Below are 24,157 nucleotides of genomic sequence, written 5' to 3'. Positions count from 1 at the left end.
TAATTTTTTGTTTTAAATTTTTTTTTTTTTTTTTCCCCCCCCCCCCCAAATTTATGTAAATCATTTTTTTTTTCTTAAGGGTTGGCAAACAAGTCCCTGTGAGCTCACAGTAAAATGTGAAAACAGCAAACTAACATTGCTGATGAAAACCGACCTTCGAGCACCTACGAGACCTGACCGGGAAGAGGTTTGAACAAAAATAAACGAAGGGCACGTATTTAAATTCCGGTGAGGAAGAGCAGCCAAGTTAGACAAACAGAGTTGATAGTCATTTCCCTGGTGACAGCAGTCCTGCTGAGGCCAGTGTGTCCAGGCTGACTCAGTTCACAGCAGGTCTTTTGGAGGAGAGGGTGCGATGACACGTCACCATCCAATCGCGCCAAAACTCACCTCCTGTCAACACGACAGGCCCCGCACAATCCTTCCTCCTCTACTGCAAATCAATGTATGTCTAGTTACAGAAGACGGCTTAGTTCTTCTAAAATAACTTCTTCTGTCAAAGTTCTGAAGAGTTCATCCACGATGTTAAAAACCTGCACGCTATCACTTATGTTTTTACACATTCTGCCTGGCAAGTACCAGACAGACAAACGCATCCATTTGAGATCCAACATCAAGTTCTCCTCAAACAAGCAGGATGCTGGAAGAGAGCGATCTGAGTCAGAACAGGACTGCTGCTGCTGCTGCTTCTGACTAAGTGGTATGAGTTACGCAACCGGCAGAAGGTCCGAATCCACTAAACACTGCTGCGCCGTACACTTACGAGGGTCTGATTATTTCCAATAAGCAGGGCTTCAAGCGCGCATGGACAAACTGATTCCGATAATGATTTAAAAGCCCTCACAATCCTTCATCTAGCTTCTCCTCTAAATGAAATTGGAGCTGAGAAATCAATTTAGCTTTCTGTCTTCCACCAGAAAAATTTTTATCACTTATCAAGTTCGACCACTTCCCATTCTTCCAGAGATAGCCCAACCATACATCCATTCAGACATTCACCTCCTATTTCTGTGTGCTAGTCATAGAAAGTATTTGTATTTAAATGACATTTGGGAATCGTTCATTTTTCCTTTTTCCATCTGTTTATTTGCGCCAAAGGTGGAAACCACAACCGAGGTGATCTAATCATATTGTAGATAATAAAACATTTTATGATAGTCACATTAATTGGCACACAATATACATGGGTGGTTTAGGAACCAATTAAAGAAGGTGTTATTAAGCTGCATTAATTTAAAATCTCTGCGAATCTAGTGATGGTGCTGTAAATTTGTGATAGCAAAGGGAGAGAGAGACCTCTCAAGCACCAGTCCAATTAAAATCAAAGACTTGAGTAGCACTTGAAACTAATTTTCAGACATTTTTAATTAAAATCCTTCACCTGGAGGGGTCTAAAATAGGTGAAACTTATGTTCTTTACGCCATTTCTCCTTTAATCGATAGTTTTCATAGAAGTTGTAAAAACAAAAAAACCAATCCAGCTGAGTTCATGGCACATTACAACTCAATTTTAGATAGGATGAGGATTACTATACTCAGACCAGGTTTATGCCAGGATGAGGAGAAGCTAAAAATAAGCAAACTGTCAGATGTTGCGCCTCATTAACAACTTGGGCGACTTAAATTTATCTGGAAAGAAATGCAGGAAACTGGAAGCAATTCTTAAAGAAGAAAAACTACACATGGCAAGCATTTTCTGTCAATCCAGTGTCTAGCAAAGATACATTTACATGCAACTGCAAATTTTCCAAGAGGTAAGGAGAGGGTACGCATTAATCAGAGGAGCAGCAGAGATCCACCGCTCTTGTGGCAAGAAGAAAGCCTTAAGAAATCTGATTTGTAGTTTGGCAGAAGTCATGCTGAGGAGACAACATGTGCAAGAACCTGGTCTAATTAGACCAAAATTGAACTCCTGGATGAAAAATAAAATTAAAAAAGGCATGCTGTGAGGATGCCTTATTTCAGCGAGTTGATGAAAAGAGGAATGCCGCTTTCCTCGAGAAGCTGTAAAAGACTTGAGTGGGAAGGTTCACCTTCCAACAACAAGCCAAGGCTACAAACAAAAGATTTAGATAAAAATATATTGGTTAAATCAGGGACTTAAATCCAGCTTAGATTGTTTGGCAACACTTAAACATTGTCGTTTATGCATGCTCTCAAACCAATTTCTTTCTTGGTCCATCTCTTAAGATCTCAGGTGCAATCATTCATGTGTCTAGTAGTAACATGACAAGATGTCTTTAAAAGGCACTTTGATATTTAACTCTGCAGATGTTTGCCCTACAGTTTGCCGATTTAATGCCCAGTCCTCCTTAAATTTTACTTTTGGCGTCTTTCATTTTATGTCACATATTTTTTAGCGAAGCTGGAAAACAGAAAACATATTATAGGCCTTCTGCTTTCGCTGATCCAATTACCTTGCTCTTTTTAACTATCATAATAAAAAGAACTTGAGTAATTGTTTCCTCTATGTTTCACTTCAGTTACCCACAAATTTGCACTCATCTGGACAGGAGAAATATAGTTTGGATTCAATATATCCTTTTAATATTGATGAAAATTATGAATAAAATACTTCAACATTTCAATAAAAGGCTGAATTAAAGTACTGGCAGAACATTTGAGCAGCAGTCAAACCAACCTGTGCTTCTGCAGATGTATTTTAGCAGTTATTCTTATCCCATGCTGCCAGCTGCCTATTACATCGCTATCCTCTGGTCTAATCAACTGCTGCCCTCATTTCCAGCCACCTGCAGGGCCACTTGCACCGGTTGGTGATTGAGGAGGGACCGAAGCGGGCAAGAGTGCCACAAACCATTAGCCTAGAGACAGAGCTTAGGGAACGGTGCTGATTTTAACTCTGTGTGATGTCAGAACAAAGTGTGCCTCTACTGAGGCTCAAATTTTAAATTTATTGAAATATTCAGCAGCAGTTCGTATCAGATTTGCATCGCAAAGTACACAAAAAGGTGAGGAACTAAAGCAGTTATTAGAAATCTTAATTAGATAAAGCAAAGGTCTGCAAACTGCTGCAAATATTAATGTTAGTAATTTGTGTTGCCGGGAAATCATTAGTCTTGCTACTAGATCTTTCCCCACAGCAACAGCATGTAGAGACAAGAGTTATTAGTATTGATCAAACAACCCAAAGACATATTATGGCTATTTGTGCTGTGGTGCATTAAGAATACGTTCTCTTTAGCAAAGTAAAACTATTATCTAAGCAGCAGTCAATTTTTAAAATAAACATTTAATTACGAGAAAATGAATGGTACCTTGTTCCCAAACAGACTATAGGTAAAGTTTTGATTTATCCTTTTTTCACTGACATGAAAACAACAGAATTGAATTCGAAGTAAAAAGAGGTGGGAAACTTTTTAAAAAAAGAATCTAATAAAGTTATTAGCCTGGTAAAAAAAAATAGCCTTTTGTTCTTCACTTTCATCATAAACTGTATATCTAATTATTTAACTCTGCTCATCAGATTTAGTCTGATGAAGATTTCTATTTAGTGTGTGTTTTACAGCGACCTGTATAATCACAGAAATAAACAATGCATGTGTGTGATATATTCCTTTGTTTACCTGTACAGACTGTGAAACCACAGGGACAACAGGGACAATAAAGATACATCTAATGAGACATAAAGGAAGTGCAACCCCTCTGACAGACTGGAGCAAAACTTCATATAAAGGAGAAACAAAAAGTCATAGCTCTAAAACTATAAGACTACATGTCCAGGTATAAACAGAGAGCAAAGGTGGTGGGTGTCAGGCGAGACCTTGCTGTTCAGAGGTTACACAGACCTTCAGTAACCCACTGAAGGGATTTGTGTTGCCAGAGTTACACTTCAATGGACATTAAAATCAATTCAGCATGTAGTGTCTGGCACAGGTATTTATATCCCTGAACTTTATCACATTTTGTCTCACTACAAACTTTAAATTTCAATGTTTTTTTTGGCGGGGGGGGGGTATTATGGGATAAGCACATACAAAATATTATTCTCAATTTCCATTGAAAGGATTTAGGGTTGCACAAGAAAAACCCTCTAAAGATATTGCATGTAAAGTGACAACAATGAGCAAAAAGATCTGTGACACTTTGCTGGACTGATGGGATGTTTTATCAGGAAAACTGTGAGGATGATGTAACCTAAGAGCTGGTCTTAATTTTCTCCTGGATGAAAATTTGATACAATCAAAAAGGAATCAGCTTAATAAAATATCTGTATTACTGTTATGAAGAAAAAAGCATACTCAAATTTCTAAAACTTGAGACAAAGCATAACTTAAATTCAAATTGATTAAATCTTACAATGTTTGCTGACCAGTTATGTTCACAAAAGATTTGACTAATAAAGTCCTAAGAGCCAAAATTTAGTTCTGAATATTCAAAGAAAAGCAGACACATGCAAAATAAACACGTAATTCTAATAAGATGGCTCCCAGATAACCTTGTCAGATAATAAAATATTAAAATGTGTTATGCAAGACTGTCTGATATTCAAGGGTACATTTGCCAGGAGTTGTTGCAGGGATCAAATGGCACCGATTCGTTTATGTTCTGTATCTTTTCAAGAAGTGGAAAGAGTGCAAACATTTGGGAGGTGGCCGCGAATAAAAGGACAAAAAATAGACTGGACAGGAAGAACGAGAAAGCTGAGAGGCGTAACAGCAAACTAAAAGGAAAATGAAAGGGTGGAGGATGGGAATGTAGGAAAAAGAATCATCTTCTGCCTCCAACATCCTGAAAGAGAAAGCTGATCGTCTGGTAGGATGGGGTTATGCATTTATCGGGAGGAATAAAGTAGAGGGAGAGGCAAGACTGTATTAGATAAAAGCTCAGACGATGGAAATGTCCCGTTATTTAATTACAACTACAGGTATTTCCAAAGCCAGCTCTCTTTTATCAGATGCAACCTTTTAAATACAATACTATGTGTGCATAAAAAAAACAAAAATAAAAAATAAAAAAAAAAACATCATCAGATCCAGACTTTAACATAATCCCGCAAAAGAAAACATTTAAAATACTTCAGGTTTTTTCTCCTAAGCAGCCGAGTACCTGCAAAATAGACATTGGGTAAATTTATTAGGCACACTTGTTCAATTGCAAGTTGTGGCCAGCGACTGAGCTTGAAATTGAAATGGCAAATTCAAGTCACATTGCAGCAACCCAATTCACTTAGAGGTCTAGACATGGTGAAGATAACTTTCTGAAGTTCGAACCGAGTATCAGACAGACTGAAGACACTTTCACCGCAGCACAGACATTTCTGACAGGCTAGTCTGAATATCTCAGAAACTGCTGATCTACTGGGTTCACAGAAAACCCATCTCTCAAGTTTATAGAGAATGGCCTAAAAACAGAAAAGATATCCACTGATTGCCAGACTTATGTGATATGATAGGAAGGGAACCGTACCTCAAATAACCACTCATTACAACCAGGATATGCAGAATACCATCTCTAAATGCAGAACATCTGAGCCCTGAAATCAGATAGGCTGTGGCAACACATCATCTGATTCAGACTAATTGAGTGCCTCTCATTTCAGTGACAAACCAGAAGTTGGACATTAACAGAGAAAGAAAAGGTAAAACATTGCCTGTTCCGATGAGACAATTTCAATCATGTCATTCAGGTGTTGGGGTCAGAATTTGGAGTACACAACATGAAAACATGGAGTACTTCAGGGTCCTTTGGCGGCTCTAAGCGATCAGCGCTTTAAACAATAAAGCCTCCATGAGTGTTGTTGCCTCCCTTTGTCCCCACCATGTACATCTGATGGCTACATTCAGCAGGATAAGGCTCCATATCACAAGACTCTAACTATACCAAACTGGTTTCTTGGATATGATGAGTTCTCTATTCCAACGGCCTCCATAGTCACCACATCTTACTCAAATAGAGCAAACTGGGATGTTGTGGAAGAAGAAGCAACAAATCTGGACCAATTGTGTTTTACAATTTGTTAACACTACGTCATTAAAACTTTATGAGGTTTTGAGGCAAAAATGGTGTCCAGATACACACAAGGTCTACTCAACAAAAGAGAAATTAAGGGTCAATTCTCATCATGAGGACAATGGAAGATTGTGAGGACTTGTGTTTGCACATGGTTTAATAACTGAATCCTGCAATGATTGACTGGAGCGCTCACGTTTTGTTTGTAGCATTTTCGGTTGATCCAGTATTTGGCAACGCTGACCTAAACCAGCATTTCTGCACCAACAAAATGATTCCAATGAGATGCAGGCCATTCAGTGAACTGCAGTGCCCTTTTAACATTTTTATAAATTACAGATCATTTCATTCCAGCTAGTTGTGGGCTGACAAGATGGCTTGAGATTAAAAAGGATTATAACCTACTGACAATCTGCAAAAACAGAAACTCTGGCATATACACTCTGTTGTTTTTCTCTGAATTTGTGGAGATGAATCAATGTTATTATCCAGCTAGGTTTAATGTAGCAAGAGTGGGCTTTACCAGAGTATTGTTGACAGCTTTTTAAATAAAAATGCAGTTTTTGACTTTCGTTGAAGAAGATAAGTTGAATAGTAATATTCAACTAATGATCCCGCAGCTCTTAATTTCTGAAGAAATTAAGAAATTGTGATAAATTGTGAGTGGTAGTCTTCTGTTAAAAAATAAATCTAGATTTATTTTTGACAAATATTTTCCAAATATGACAGCCTCCGCTGTTTCACTTTCTACGTTTCTCACATTTTGAAAGTGGACATACAGTAAACAAACTGAATTCAGGACAAAATGGATGCCTTTACCTGAATAAATATGATGACTGCTGTCTTTACCCAAAATGACAGAGCATTCTTTTTCCTGGTAAAATTTCCTCTATGACCAGGAGGAGACATTTGGTGTCTCTCCAGCAGCTCCGGTCATCTCCCGAGACCCGACCTTTACCTCTGATTCACTTTAACAAAGATTGATCTGACCCCTGACACAATCTGGTGATGTATGGTCCAACATAATGTCAGACACAGAGAACTTCCCTTCAGATAATATTTTCACACTTATCTAACTTTTAGATAAAGGCAAGGGGCCTCTGGATCTAATCATTTGATCCTGTAACCTTTTTCCTGTTTTATTGAGAAATCGAGAGGGGTATTTGAAGTTTTTCCCAGAAACCTGAGTTTTCTGCGGAAGATAAGGAAAGTTTTCTCCTGCCCTTTCTGCAACGACAAGGTCAGGCTCACCGCTGTGGGAGAAGAGGGAAAAAACAAGACCTGGTGTCAAACTTCAGCCTAATTAAGGAGTTGACCAAGTCAGTAAATGCTCCAGATCAATCCTAACATGGAGAGCAGGTTCCTAATGGTGGGACTGCTTAATATAGAGACAAGCCTCCAGTGTTGACAGCTAGAAGAACGATCCGTCTTCATTAAACCGCCAGTACTCGTGAAGTGGCAGTAATGAATGGCTATTTCTCTGCTCCTTTTCTCTCTCTTCTCTTTCCCCCCCATGTATTCTGCTCTTGTCTTTTAATTAACTTCACACCTTCCTCTGAAATTGTGACAACTCTTTTATATTTGGTGTGGATTAATTCAGCCTGACCAGATCTGTGGTTAAATCCTTCTTTTACAAAAATAATAATAATTTTAAAAAATGCTTGTAGGGACATTTTTATACTTTTCGACCATTACAGTTCAAAAGCTAAATTTTCCTTCTACTATTTTCTTCATCCGACCAATTTCCTGTGTGTACTACAGACTTTGACACCTACATGGCAGGCATTACAGATACAGCAGGTAAGACCACTTACAAGGCAATAGTTTGCTGCTGAATGTTCTTTCTTCAAGGTTATTTTCTAGGTATATTACTAATAAACAGTTCAATAAACCAAACATTAAGGCTTGCTTAAACCTTTTCTCTCTTTTTTTCCCATTTTTAAAATGTTTACTCAAGAGCACAGATGGGCGAATTTAAAATGTTTACGAGATATGTTGTGTAAATCTGCCATTTATACAAAATGAAACACAAGCAAGATATATATATATATATATATATATATATATATATATATATATATATATATATATATATATATATATATATATATATATATATATATATATAGAGTGAATCATGCCCTAGTAACATATCCATACTTCAGATCTGCTTTCAGCTGAAAATAGGTGTGGAACATGCATTTGTACCAAGATGATGGATCTGTATTGTTGAAGAAAAATATAAGTTGTGATTAATGAAATGTGTTAAAAATCTATAATCATGAATATTTTTATTTCAAATTCCATTCAAAATGAATGATTAAAAATATAACATACATTAGTATAAAATAAATGTGATTATACATATACAATATAAATAAGTACACATTAAATACTAAATATATTAACATTAAATAATTCTGTTTAAACTTGCTGAAGTTCTTTAATTAAAGACAGATTTATTTGAACTACAAATGTCAAAAAGACAATCTAAATTAATAAGAATGAAAACTTATTTTACATTTCTGATCTAAATCTTCAGGAAAAAAAAAAGTCTGGGATGAAGTTAACATCAGCGAAGGTCTAAAACCAAGATGCAGATCTTCCTTGCTCTACATTTTTGTTTTTTTATCTTTACCCGTGCTGACAATGGTATAACACTACTTGGCAAACTGAAACTGAAAGCTGCTAAGCAAACATTATTGTTTTTCAAGTTTTAGCATTTATGGAGCTTGTACAGAAGCTATATGGGGGATGGAGGAGTCAAAGAGAGGAGATCAATATGACATGAACATTTTTCCCCTCTCTGAGGAAAGCTGCAATGACCCCTCTTATTGTGAAAGGACTGCCTTAATGTCAATGAAGCCTGGGGACAAGGAGGAATAAAGACATCCTGCAGAGACGACAGAGTTATTTGACCGGATTTAGTCAGAACAAGCAACAATACAGTTTAAGCCACTCAACTCTTAACTCTTCAAGGTTTCTTTACCCTTGTAATCAGTAAAACTGTAGCAAAATGTGAGAAGAAATCACAACTTCCTGTTATTCCAGATCCCTCCCACTACATGACTTTAACCCAAAGTTACCTACCAATCTGTACACCAGCAGTGTCTGACTGAATGTGACTCTTTGAGCAAAAGCCTTTTTAATGACCAGTTGTTACTGGGGAAAAAAGTTATTCAGGTTCTGTCCATTTAATGTGGCGAATTTTAGCTTTAAACATTGCAAAAAAAAAGTCAAGAATAATGAGTTGGATTGTTTAAATGTACAATTAAAGAAGCAGCAGCACTAGTAGCTAATTATAAAATCATTTCTTTGAGATGTCAAGTGATCAAAAATAAGTAATGAGAATTTGTTCAAACTGTAAAAAGTAATCAAATAAGATTTCACTTTCTGCTTAGTAATTGCATTAAAAGCTAGCAGGCTTTGAAGATGAAGTGGAGACAAAGATGGGAAATCAGAATAATTTTAGTTCTGAACCCCGGGTGTGATGTAGTTTTTTCTTTCATGTGGCTCACTGCGTTATGTTTTATCAAATTTTTTTAGTTGGTGGCGACAACCAATTACAAGTGATATTCTCAAAAAAAATATTGTCTTTAAACAAACATGTGCAGCTTGCAAAGCTTTTGATGTTTTCAATTTGGAAATAAGAGGAACATCCAATAAGAGGAACTTGGACAATCAGATTTCCTTCTGCAGACGTTACCCAGTAAAGCATTTATTCTATTATTTAGGACTTAAATATGTTGTACCACACAATGTTTTGAAAGGTTGTTGTTTGTGGTCGATGTGGCCGTTTTTTCCAGCTATCATCTTAATGCAATATTGTTGCTGTAACTGCATGCGACTGTTCACGTTGTAGAGTGGTCGCCTTGCAATCAGAGAGTTAATTAGAGGGAGCTAAAATTAAAAAACAAATTTAATTAGTTGCACAACATAACTTTGAAGTTCATTTCAGATTTTTCCCCCGATAATATATATGACATCTCTAAACAATGAGCTCCTGAGAGTTTGAGTCTATCTGTTCAATCAGCAAACGTTTAAGATTTCGTATAAGATGCTAACATAAAAAAGAAAATCTATTTCTCTGAAGCAAGTTTTGAAGACAGAAGACAGATGATATCTAGGTGACCCTGACCAGAAGTATTTTACTCGAACCATTTTACTTGAAATGTTCCATATGTTTGTCCTCAGAGTTTACAGATGAGGAGAAACTAAGATAAATTTACATTCAGCACAGGAAATTGAAGGAAAAAAAAACAAAAAAAAACACTTCCTTTATTTCAATGTGATGCTCAGGAAATGGGAAATTACAAAACTCTTTCTGAGTTGGTAACATTATTATACAAGAACATGCAATAAACTTCTCAGATGAGCATATGAGTTTGATTAGAGATTAATCAGGTCTCCATTTACTTTTACTCAACTTTTTTTTCTTTTTAAATAAGCTGTCTTTGTTATCTTTGTTTATTGGGTATCAGTAAAAAAAATACAATAAGGCAAACAAAACATAAAAATTAGCCAATTAAAAAGCCACTGCAGGTAAGACTGTCGATAGAATTGCTGCTCCTCTCATCACTGAAATGGACAGAAATCCAGAAAAAGGAAACGGGGATAAAAAAAAATAGGTGATAAGGAGGCCCTGGATATCTATATAAATACTAAATATAAGAGGAAGATTAGGTGCAGGTCACACTACTCTGAAGCAATCACTTACTAACAAAAAGAACGAAGTCAAAGAGAAAAAGTAGATGTAATTATCCAATTAATTATATTTATCCAATATCCAATTATCCAAGCATTGTCTTATCATTCAGCACAAATAGGAAAAAAAGAAATTAAAAGGCCGAAGAAAAAAATACATCTGAAGAATTTAATCACTTACCCAAGTCGCTTTAGAGCAAAAAAGCTTAAACTGATGGTTTTACTTGCAATTAAAAGAACAAGGGGCCCTCAGCACTTTTGGTGTATTGGCAGCAAATTTGTTGCACCGTGATAAACCCACTGCATCTATGTCAGGCTTCATGATAAACAGCTCATTACGCAAAATGAATTGGTAATGCTGCTCAGGGCTGAAGGAACTTCTCGGTTCTTGCGCGGATCCTAATGAGAAACAGGAAGATTAACAAATCAAGTGATAACAGGGCCACTTACTGTACAAGATCTGTCAAAATCGATGCTGTGATCTGAGCAGACGTTAATCAGAACTTTCCTACTGCCCGCCTCACGTCACACGACTCAGCAGCTCCAAAAGTGAAAGAGTCAGGGCCCCATTTTGGGTCATGACATTCAAATTAAGGTTCCTGAGATGATTTCATGTTAAGCAAATTAAATATTTGCATTTTTTTTTGGCTGATTCCGTCTAAAAATAATGGCATGTCATTATGTCATGTTCTTGTTTCATTGGCTTTTTACCTATTTTTGTATAGTTTAAGACAAAACTACAAGTTCTGGCTAGAAATATTTTAGCAAGACCAGGGTATCTACATTAAAAGGTAAAAATACAAAGCAACAATTATTACTACTGCAGTTAAAATAAAACATTGATTATTACACTTATAACAATATCTATAAAATGTTATTAATGTCATTTCAATTGTATTACACTGATCAAAACAAAGGTTCTAGTGAAACACCGGTGTCCGACTAAACATGCTGATGTAGTAAATTAAACCTTTTTGTTCTGTTCTTTATAGAGTAACTCAAGTATACTGAGCTCATTTAAGCTAGAAAATTAGCCGGCCTGAAGATAGCTGCTTTACAAATGATGCTTGTATCTCCCCACCTATAGAAACCATGCATCTAGCACTGGAAAATCTCCAAAAATTTGCCATTTATGTAATAAGTTTAGTTTTATTCCAACCAGAATTGTAATATAGCTCTATAAAGCTGTAAACTCTGGTCAATGCTGTCTCATGTACCAGTGAGTGCCCAATAAGCAAACTTAAGTCAAAACTTTAATGCTTGCAAGGAAACATTAGATCAATTACTGCAACTTACCCCAGAGACCAAACTGAATGATTTATTTAAAAGTACTAAAAAAAGGAAAGTTCCTTCTTTTATTTGATAAGAGATCCTGAAATGCCCCCCTCCACCCTCTTCTCCACCAGACATCCTTCATTTGATGTGAACAGACCTTCCTGTATTTGTGAAAGTTGTGTAATGCTGAAACTTTTAGAACAAAGAAAAACAGCAAAACTTTAAATTTATTTCTGTTATGGCTGGGTTGGGAGGCAGGCTCTCAATTATGAAGAACAAAAAAATAAGAAAACGTGACATGAATCATCAGAGCAGAGAAGAAAAGGCCTGATGACAGGCAGCAAAGTGACTCAGATGACTTCCACAGACACAGAAATGCCTTCAGAGACGAGTGGTTTTTAAGCCGTATCTGAAATCCTCTAAGAGTCCACTGCTGATGGCACCCGCCTCCAATTTGCCCCATCGTCCTTAAAAACACCAGTGCCCACACTCTGTCCTTACATTGGACTGACAATTCGGTGAGAACAACGATATTTTATCCTCCTCAACAGAATAAAGAAGTAGCCTAATGAATGGTGGGTGTTGTATATATAAAGTCTCTGTTCATTCACTGAGTCACATCCTGGCCTCCTGTGTTGTACCCTCCTGCTCTGCATCCTTTCCAGCAGCTTCAAGCCAATCTGAATGCGTATGTATGAAACCAAATGCAGAGTTGGGACGTAAAAATAGTCTCGACACACCCAATACTATTTTCAGAGTACAGCAAGCAAAAGATTCCAAGGAAGACTTTAAAGACACTTTGTTTGCAACTGTGTGATGGAGGGGAAACGACACCGTCGATTATTCTGCATGATTGACACTGAAATTCAAAACATTGTTCTTAAAACAGTGTATTACAATAATCTAATTGCATCTATTAAATTATAAATGAAGATTGTAAACAACAAAATGTTGCAATAGGGTTAACTACATTTGACAAGCTCTATAAATTTCTGGTAGTAAGGCCACACGGACAGTGACAAATCTGGAAGTGAACAAATCCAACAACTTTGGATCTGGAAGTCATCCAGCCTTCTGGAAGTTCCCCTGTACTGACTGAGTTACATAATCAACATTTATTTTAGGATTACTACACTTGAAAACAATCCAGTTTTTCCTATTTACAACATTCACATCAGCGTCCATCTGTTCAGATACAGATTATTATGTATAGATTTCAGTTTCCACTATAAACCTCTAGCAGAAAACTGATGGGTTGAGTAAAGCTGCATTTGGAAAATACAATAATGCTGGTCAATGCTGTGCAACAAAGCAGTTTTAATATCTCTTTTTCTGTTGGGTTTCTTGCATATAATACCCTTAGACAGTAATCTGTCCAGATCCTAAAAAGACAGATCTTTTTCAATAAAACCCCACCATTGAACTAAGAAGTAAAGTAAAACAGCTAGAACGATTAATATTTTCATATTTCCACTTTGTAAGCTGTACCTCTACCATAAACAATCGGATGCCAACATAAAGATTCATCAATTAAAGGGTTCCATGCAGTGAATCCCACCTTCTAACCTATACCATGCTGAAAAGACAAAAAATAAATAAATCGATATTCACTTTCTAAACTGAAAATGGGCGGCAAAGCCCCTTAAGATGTACTGTCATCATTGCATCATCTTAAACCACAGTGAAATTTTACACCAGATCTCAATTTGGGTTTTCTTTGGTGATTGAAAAAGCTCAAAAGTCGGGGGAGGCCGAGCCTTTGAAGCCCAGCCCGACGATGCATAATGCAGAGGCCGTTAGCTGAGAGGACAGCAGGGGTTTGCAGGCTGCAGCCAGGCAGGAGAACTGAATACAGCCACCACACAAATACAGAAAAAAAAAACAAAAAAAACACTCCGATTAAACCCGTTTGGCAGCTGCAATATGTTCAGCAATTTGTGCACACTGCGTTGGCTTTGAAAAGGCGATCTGGCAAGACAAGCGTGTCGCTTTTTATCTTAAGAGATAACAACCAACAATTGTGGAGGAAAGAGTTGAAAAAGGATTCCCAAACAAATAACAGACGGCTGAGAAGGAGACGAGAAGGGTGACAGGCACAGATAATATGAAAGTGAACAAGTAATGTTTAAAAGAGAATGAGAAAGCAGCTGAGGCAGGTTGAGGTAGAATGCACAACAATAAAATGAAAGCGAAGATATTGCAAAGGCTGTCTGGGCAGCACCGTCTTTATTTTAATAAAGCAAAATAAAAGACAAAAGTAATTAAAGAAAAACAGAAAGGAAGAATAAATGAAGCTCAGATGCAGATGATGTGAATCAGTTTGAACATATGAATAGTAATTTAGTTCTGGGTCTGATCCAAGATATTGGCCTGTCTTCATGTCTCATCACAAACGATGGAAGGACAGAGCAAGAGATGGACAGACGGACAGGGGCCACATCTGCAACAACACAAACTCAATTCAAGTCTGTTGTAATAAAGAAAGGGCTGAGATAAGAAGCTAAGCTCTTGATTTACCAGTTTGTCCTGAGATATGGATCAAAACCAAAAGAACAAGATCCCGTAAACAAGCTGAAGTAATCTCCCTCCGTGGGATCGGTCGGCCTCACACTGATGACACTGCAGCTCTGTTCTCCGGTGGGAACTCTGAGCCGATCCAACCCTCTGCCCCTTGAAATGTCTTGATCAGTACGTATTTGAAGGTTTTCTGGAAACACCCCACTGGGACAACATTCTGGGGCAGATCCACAACTTGCTAGACGGGCTGTAAATCCCCTCCCTTGGCCTGGAATCACCTGGGATCCCACAGAGTGAATACAGAGTTGTAAGTCTGTATTCCTGGACCGAATGAAGAGACAGATGGACCGATACCATCCATATTAAATCTGCCTAAATCTAAGCAATGCATCCAAAGCAACCAGCTGAATATTTGGTTACCAGGGTAACCCGAGCAATCTGAAAACGCAGTGAGGAATCTCCATATGGAAAGGGGTCTCTACTACGGCCAGTCGTGAAAGCTCCAGCACCACCACATCTGTCAGTGACAGACCAATCACAATCTTGGCACATGTGGCGCCATTCAGCTCCGCTGGCATTTTACTACCTGGCTAACTGTTCACTAACACGGCTGTTGAGGTTAGAGATGGAAAGTGCTGCGATGCCAATAATGGGTTTTTTTTCTCCTCTCACAGTTATTGAGAAGAGCATAAATTATGTTCAATCTGCCTTTTTTTGTAAGAAAATTTATTTTTTGAAATCATACTACTCCTACATATCTTCATTATCTTTTGAGAGACGCAGTAAGTATTTTCATTAAAGTATCTCTTGTGAAATCAAGAATTGCAACAACAGCAAAACAAACAAAAAAAAACTGAATAAAACAATTCATAGAAACGGAAGATGGAAAAACAAAAATATTTGTTGTGATGGACACGAGAGCCTTCATTGAAAATAAAATATTTTTATGTTGTAGAGGAAAAAATGATGATAAACAGAGGTCAGCGAACAACAAAGAGGGACGAAAGAGCGGGAGGAAGTGTTGGTGGAAAAAGTGAGTGGGCAGCTGGGATGGAGATTGCTTTTCTTTCTGTTTTCTGGCCATAAGGGTTAATGTTCGAGCCCTGCAGGAAACATAGACATAAGATTCGTGACAGCAGAGCTGGCAAAACTAAACTCTGAACGGTTCAGCTGCTGCAAACAACACTGCTACCAAAAACCGCCATGGGCTGTACACAGAAATGTGCAAAAATAATGGATGCTAATTTGCTCTCAGGTATAATGTTTACCAACTCAACTCATGTACTATTACTTACAACAAAAATACCCCCCCTCCCCGCTGTGACAAGCGGGTAAAAACCGCAGCATAATTGATTGCTTTGTCAACACTTTATGTAAGGTGTGTTGGCGAAATCGGCTCTTTGTCGTGATGCTGCAGAGCTCTGAATCCTCGGGCTGGAAACGGGAACAGCTTTCTCACCCTCCCACTCCTCCTCCTCCTCCCGGGCTCCTACCACCATTTACTGCTGACCTCTGGGATCAACCAAACCCGAGCTCACATTTCTTTAGCGGCTCCATCTCTGGAGTCGTTCTTCCTCCACCTCCTCTTACCTTATGCATTTTCTTCTAAGCCACGTGGTTCTATTTCTAGCAGCTCCACAGCTTTGCAGCAACACACCCAACAAGACGATGTGTGTTTTGATACTGAAGCTTTATGAATCAAATCAAATCAAATCAAGCCTTGTCAAATTGAACTAATGACAGATTTTGAGGCAGTATTATTAGTGGAAAAAATATTAGTAAGACAATGTATTTTCATCCTACTTAATGCAACACAATATTCAATGCATTAGGTCCATAACACTTCTTATTTTGTAAGTATTATGTAGTAAGCCACAATCACAACAACTGCATGGTGTTTATGAATAAAGCTGACTTGAGAAATATAGCAGGAAGCATTAAAAGTTGGCACTTTTAGACATAATACTCACATAGTATGATTAACAATTTAACAAATTTCTAAAATATTTGACTTTTTATTGAATTAGATGCACCGTAGTGCTGTGTTGTGAACCACATAAAGCACAATTTTATAAAGTATCCTTAGAACCACTGCCTAAGCATAGCAGTAAAGCCGTAGGTAAGTAACAAACTCACACCTTTATAAATTGAATTCCAAAAAGTGAAATAATTAGAAAATGAAATAATTGAATGGGGGAAACAAAAAAATATCACCTGGTATCAACTTAAATATGTAAACACATTTCTGTGTTGTTGTTTTGTTGGAAAAACATGCAAGGGAAGCATAAAAGATAAGAGAAATGTCCTTTGTCTGGAATAAAAAAAAAGTAGCCTGCCAATGATCTCAAAACTATATAAAACATATAAATCGGGTTCACATTTCTAAAAGATGGCGGACAGAATTAAACCTCCAAGGGAGGAGCAATTCATCAAGAAAAAAGACAACTCAGGCAAAAGTAGTGGAGACATGTAGATGATATGAGACAAAAAATGCATCTGATAGTTATTGTGCTTCATTTCACCATCAATGAAACATGGTTTCATCCAGCCGGATATGGATGGCGAGCAACAGAATCCATTAATGTATGGTGTGTGTGGTATATATATATATATATATATGGCAGTATAATAAGGAGGCTTTCTCCACTCACCCTGGGCTGCCAGTTTTCGTACTGCTTCTGCAAGTTTGCCCCAATGGTCTCCAGGGCTTTTTGTGGACTCATTGACAGAGGATCTGACGAGAAAAACAAACACGGTGAAACCACACAGCCACCTCTGACTCGCACCCACACAGGCCAGCTGCACAAAACCGTCACACCTTGACAAAAAAAAAAAAAAAAGACTAGAAAAATCGAGGTTGACAAGTCAGACATAATTACAGCTTCCACATTCAGGCTGTGAGTGCGAGGGAAATACAGTTTTGGCATTAAAAATGTAGAACAAAATTGAGGGAATTTATTAAATATCAGGATATCGCAACATATGGCACTGAGAAAAAGAATAAATGTTAAACATCCGTTCAACTGTTTTCAGTAAGTGGAAAATCATCCGTTAGTAAGCCTGTGTGAATCACAAATATGCTTAAGAGATATGACAGATTAATTTGTTTTTGCTGTTGTGTCACACTCCTATTTTCAGATAATCGATTAAACATTTCACAGTGCTCTCTGAACCCTGCTTTAAACCGCCTGCCGTGTTTCTTGGTCTCCATGAGGCTGGAGTTAAACTGAGATTACGCTACAAACACCGTTTTTACTAATTAGATACCTGTGGAAGGTAGTTGGCTGTGCTGGATTTTATTTAGGAGTATGGGAGTAGAAGTGGTGAATACAAACAAATTAAAAACTAGAATAATTTTCTTTTCATTTCAAACTGATAGTTTGTGTTGGTGTATCTCAGAAAATGCATTGAAATTTCCCGTAGTGAATGTTGTAAAGTGGAAATAAGTTCAGAGGATTTGTACATTTTTGCTTTGCACTGCTCGTGTTACTTGTAGACATATATGTATTTTAGACGTATATTTTGTATAAATTATTACAAAATAATTTATAGTTATAGATGTATAGAACCTAGCAATTGATATTAGGGTCTTTGAAAACTGTACTGTACTTCAAAAACCACCACTAGGATTATGTGATGTTTTCTGAAGCAGTTTTCACAAAAACATGTTTACATTAAAACATTTCAAAGTTTGTTTATTCAAATACCGCTCCTTCACATGGGAAGAGTCGAAGACTGCAGAGCATTTTAGAGGACAGCAGTTGCTCTTACCATCTAATATTAGTAAACACTTTCTTACAAACTACAGCAATAAATAGGAAAACTATCCTTGCAGAGAAAGTTTGTCTAACTTAGGGAGCAGAGCTTCTGCTTCGATCTCACTCAATCTCAGGAGAGAAAAAACAAAGGTTGAACATTTCCAGTTAGGAGAAATGAGGGATCTGGTGATTTGCTTTGTCTGATTATTTTTCCAGGGTTTTTTTTATAACATTCTGGGTATTTGAATAAAAATATTAACCTTGAATTTCACAGAATAGTAATAGGGTCTAGTCATCTGTGGGGTTCACAAGATTGAAACAACCCAATGCTTAAACTGGCTTTTCAGACGATGATTTCAAGATGGCATTTGGACTAACTTATATCACCTTTATTTTAAAATCTAAAAGCCTTTAGAAGAATCTATTTTGCTAATGAAAACTCAGAAAAATAGCAGGTTTATTGTTTTGTTTGGCGCTTAAAACACTGTTTAGAAATCACCGTCCCAGTTCATCATGAATTTAAATTTGTTAAAAGTTCAGATTTTTCAATGAGTCTGCAGTCAGATTACAAGATTTAAAATACTGAAACTCAATAAGTGACTTGGCACATTAAAGAGTTAGTCAATGTGAAAACCACTGCCTTTATTTAGTGCGATTAAACTTTCATCCTTTCTTAAATGCATATACTCTCATCCTTTCCTAAAAAGGTAACAGGTAAAAAGCCTTTAAGTCAAACAGCTTTCACATACGAAAATCATAAATGCATGTTTAATCCTTTCCTATACTTTTCAAGACTGCAGAGGCTCATGAATGACCATGGTTCATTTGAGAAACGGCCTAAGCTGAGGATTGAACCATCAAACCTTTCAGCACAGCACAGCCACTGCACCTCATGGGACAATTTAGGATACAGCTTCTGTTTCTTTCTGGTATTATTTTCAAAAATATCCTTAAGATTAAAATATTACGAGATACAGGACAGATTTAGAAGTGATAAAGTGCTAGATCTCCACTCATGCCAATAGAGATCTAGCATTTTTCCCAGCATCGGTGAATAAGACGTCCCTGGATGTGAATAATCTGACAAGCTGCTAAATGTCACTTCTTGTTGACATTTAACAGTTTTCAACGTGATCAACTAGCCGTAAAATGTAGAGCATTAAACTCTTCAGAGTCATTTAATAATTTGATTATTTTGTATGTCATTTGATTTAGGCTTGCAAAGATAATGCCCCATTTCTCACCGTTTAGATTTACCTTCACCTGACTCAAATTTGAATTTCTGTTAAGAGCACCTCAATCTTTATTGAAAAGTAGATTTTTTATTTATTTATATGTTTGTTATTAGGAAGGATATACTCACCTATCCAACACTCCAGCCTGGCACAGGGGGATGTCTTGACCACATCAGGGGGGTCCACTCCCACATTGAGACACAGAACCAGAGCAACACTCACTGTCTTCATCTGTAGGGACACACACACACACACACACACACACACACACACACAAAAAGCATGTAATCCTGTCAAAAATTGGATCGTTTTCAAAAGCCCCACTTTTCTTTTAAGAAATAAACTCTCCTAAGAAACCACGTCTGTAACTAAATTTGTCTAGAATACCTTTGCACCAAACTTTTAATATGTCTTTTATCTGCTTTAACTTTTGAAATACAGACTGAACAGAACCTATAAATATCAAAACAGAAAAGTATAACGCATATTTACTGGCAGCACCACATACGCCAACACTAACGCAGGAAGTGAGTAAAGACGTAAACCTGAAAAAGAAATAAAGTAAACATTGATTTGTGGGTTATGTTGCCAATCCTGACACACATCACCAGCCCCTGGCAGGCAGCTTAGGTTCCCTGCTGCGCAAATTAAATATTGAACTAGCAGGGAGCCATTACCACCTGAAACACTTTCCGTTGTGTCATGACAGACGTCAAGCTTTTTGACGTTGTGTGGATTCATCCTGAAGCTCCTAATGAGCCTGAATCAGGTCACCTACCTAAAGAGCTGAACTTGCACTCACCTGTATGAACAGATGTGAAAGAACTGCATTTATAGAAAAAGACTTTTAAAAACAGAAATGAAAATATGTTTCTTTTGCAATGCTCACTAATTGCTTGTCTGAATGCAGTATAATTTTTCCTTTGCTGTCTAGTGCTTTAAGGCATCAATATTTCAGTCAAGTTCTTATTTTTCAGGACACACCAAACACTTTTTATGAAAATCCTGGTTCAATACTGATTGTATATTTACTGAAACTGATTTATAGTCCACACAATATTGTTTATTTGATAATAAATGTTGCCAAGTCAGATGTGAGTTCATGAGGGTTTTATCAAAGTTAATCAGGAAAGATAATATTTGTTCTCATCTTTTCTGTTATGACTGTATACTTATCAGGGACTTGTGTTTAACTGTCTCCCTTAACAGGGCTACCACCTGCTATGAACTTTGGGTGCTCCCAGTTTTTCTGCATCATTGCTTCTGTATTGATAAGTGTCTCTTTCTTGGACGGTACCACTGACAGAACTATTGTTGCCGTTAGCTACATGTCCCCTCTTTGTCATACAAAGTGTTTCTTCATTTAGCCGTTTCTCAATCCTGGTTGTCACCATTCACAGAGCTTATGGTGGAAATAGCCATGTTTACGCTCTTTGTTTTCCTTGCCAGTAGAAAGTACTCCTAGCTCAGTGCAGCTGTTTGTTTTTACAGGGACATGCAAGGGCTATTGCTACTTTGACTAAATATGCTCAACGCTTCTCTGTTGAGCTGTGTTTCTCTCCTGGACGGAAGTTATTGCTGCCTTTCAGTTTGTGTATTCTCTATTTTCTTTTTATTGAAAACAGAACATAATTAGAAAGAACGATGCGTTTGGTGACCACTATCATTGCAACATTCCCGATCGTTTTCTGGTACCATTACTAGCTAATAACTTAAAGATGACTTTGATATGTAGGTCATAACAGCACAGCCAGGCGACCTTTTACAAACACCGTATTGTAGACCCACTGAGCATGTGCTGCATGTCTGCTGTGGGTTATGTGCAACCTTCTGGCTGAGCAGGTTCTGGAGGCCTGTTATTGTGAAACTAATTAAGCCCCCCTGTGTCTTCCCACCAAATGACTAAAAGGTCAGTATGCCAGTGGGACTCAGTGGGGATACACTTGACATGTACATGCAGCCTTATACACAAAGGCACAGTAGATTACATCACTTCATTCATTTAAGCTTGATTTTTTTTTTCACGCCATGCCCTTTTCTTCCCTGCACAGTGAATGTCAAGACCTATCCTCATGAATGTAAAGTTCTTTGACAGTTTTCAAGTCCAACGTTTGAAACAAAGGAAACAGCTGTGCTACACAACTAAAAAGTGATGCACAAATGCCTCTGCAGTTGCATCTTACTATATAAAAGTTGGTGCAAGTGTGCGCTAGCAGTAAAGTTATAAAAATGGAAAACTTTGCTTGGCAGCCTTTAACATAAAACCTGAGAAAGTTGAAAAATGTACATCTTTAGGGTAAAATAATTTTTATCATTTTTACAGTTTAAAAGAAATATAGCCTCTTAGCTCGACAATAAATTGTCCCAGAAATTATTGCGATAGACGATAACGTTGTTTTGGGACCATTTTCAACTAATATAATTATGGCATAATAATACAAGTACATCCTCTTAAATATCAATAAAACTATAATTTCTACAGACCAAGTAGAGCTGGAACTGGAAGACATTTTAAATGTCCAATAGCACTAACGACATAACCAAAAGTAATAAGTGAAACTGAAACAAACCCCCCCCAAACACAACCAAAATAATAAATTAAATGCATTATGAAGTATCTGTGAACAAAATTGCTCCTCAAAAATATTAATCACTGATCTCATCCTTCAGCTAAAAGAAACAAGAAGAGAAGGGGTCAGTCGAGATGTACTAGAGTGAAGCCTTTTGTCATCCACTCTGGTCGAAATACAGACAGGAGGAAAACAAACATGCATGCAAATTGAAATTATTGAGTTCATTCTAATTTATCGTGCAATTAATTGATATATTGCTTATTTTGACAGGCTTACTCTTTGATAAGGAAAAAGGTTTGCTGGGCCTCGCCAATTACTCCAAGTCCCATTTTATCTGTCACCAGTATAAAGTGAAAATATGCCTGATTTATATAGTGGCAGTTCTTGCCATTTGCAAACAGAAAGTAGAAAGAAGAACTCAAAACCCAGATGTCTCTGTGTTTATTGTAAACAATAAAAAAAGTTTGTTTTTGTTTTTTTAAATTAAAGCGTTACATGCCAAAAAATGGTCCATAATTTTGTTTTATGCACTCTACAAGCTTGCACTGTCAGAGAAAAGATGTGGTTTAACAAGAAAGAAAAACATGAGATTTGCCCTTTAAAATACACCATCTGAAAATGGCAGGACAGTTTGGAGAAATATGATCTGGAAGGCCAGAGGGAAAAGAGAGATGTTTCTGTCATTCCAGGTAAAATGTCAAAGCAAACTGCTTGGAAAATTGTAAGGTCATTTCCCTTTTTACGTTAATCTGAGCCAGCAAATGCCAGGAAAACCTGATAACTCACCAAACATCAGTCACATCACTGAAGGCCCAGCACCACAACAATGTTAATTATGATTACGATTAAGTGGCTCACTACAGGAAGATAGTCAAAATCCTATTAAAACAGCCCTGATTACATTATTTATTTTGATCCTACATCTGACAGAGGTAATTTACAAAACATTTGATTCTCATTTACACTCAGATACACCAGATAAATGTGGGATTTTTCACAATCCAACGTGGCATTTGAGTATGACAGCACACAGATGTGCTCCACATTATTCTCATTGATTTATACGCTTGTTTGTTTTGAACCGTAATACAGACACACGCACACAAAAACAACACAAACAGGAGGGCCGTCGTCAGCCTTCATAGCTTATATTAATAAAACAGTTTGTGCCCCGAGAGAAGCTGTCAGATTTAAATCGTTGCTGATTTAGTGGGGTGAAGTGGCCGTGAGCATAAAATTGACTTAAATCAATAACAAATCTGAGTGTGAGCGGTGAAATAATGAAGAAAGGTAATCTCATCCTTAAACTTTATGCGTTTGTAAGAATTAGGTCTGCTGTGGCAATACAAGATCTCCAGAGCTACATTTATCTTTTTGTAAATGAGCAACAAATGCTGAATTAAAATATATGGCAGCTAACAATACAAATATAGCACATTTGACGTGATGACATCTAGCAGGTATATTTCAAAAATATACCTGCTGTTCCTCCAAATCTACAAGTCATATAATCAATGTCACGGTACAATATATGCGCCTGCTTTATGGTTATGACATCAGAATCTACCTCAAGATAAAGAAAATGTTAATGAAGTCATGTTTGGTTTTCGCCGATGACTTTTTCTTTTTCTTCCCACTTGTTCTTAAGATGTTTTATCTTCTTCAAAAACAGTTGGGACCAAATGGGCCGACTAAAAGCCTAACTCCTCTCGAGGGCGTCTGAATCTGCCTGACCCTCTCTTTTCACTTTGTGCTCACAACATGTTTTCATTTGGTTGGAACTCCCACTGGTTTCAGGTCCTGCATTAAAATATGGACTGCATTATAGTGCCACAGTGCCTATGGAAAACCCAAGGCACTGTTTTCTATGCGTAAACTCCACTCGACAAAGCATTAATAAATTACACAATGTCTTCTATCAGTGTTATGCAGGTGAGAATCAGCTGTACTAGACCTTCATAACTACTAATGATGGTAATCTTAGTGACTGATATGTGAAAGTATGCGTGGTAGAAAATATGGGTCAGTTGGGATCAATACCCTCAACACAGTATTATATCAACATCCCAATTTCAAGTATTACTAATATTGTGCAGCCATACTTTCAAAACTGATCACATTCATC

At 37.2% G+C, this 24,157-nt stretch overlaps 1 protein-coding gene across 6 annotated transcripts in view; it reads right to left on the bottom strand.

Moving 5' to 3' along the window:
• Window positions 1-19,709, bottom strand: part of rptor (regulatory associated protein of MTOR, complex 1) — a 146,646-nt gene extending 126,937 nt beyond the window's left edge. For all 6 annotated transcript variants that reach the window (XR_001425925.1, XM_015040097.1, XM_015040100.1 and 3 more), the window contains exons 1-2: window positions 19,588-19,709; window positions 17,118-17,200 (exon numbers count right to left, since the gene is read on the bottom strand). Coding sequence is in view for 5 of the 6 variants with exons in the window: in XM_015040097.1 (XP_014895583.1) it covers window positions 17,118-17,200; window positions 19,588-19,690 (186 nt within the window). In the remaining variant the exon portion in view is untranslated. The remainder of the gene's footprint in view (window positions 1-17,117; window positions 17,201-19,587) is intronic.
• Window positions 19,710-24,157: the final 4,448 nt, after the last annotated feature.

Source organism: Poecilia latipinna, unplaced genomic scaffold, assembly GCF_001443285.1.
Source record: "Poecilia latipinna isolate Pla-1442-1.1 unplaced genomic scaffold, P_latipinna-1.0 Scaffold496, whole genome shotgun sequence".
NCBI classification, from domain to species: domain Eukaryota; kingdom Metazoa; phylum Chordata; class Actinopteri; order Cyprinodontiformes; family Poeciliidae; genus Poecilia; species Poecilia latipinna.
Note: the sequence above shows the minus strand (reverse complement) of the source record. Positions and strands in the feature narration are given on the sequence as shown.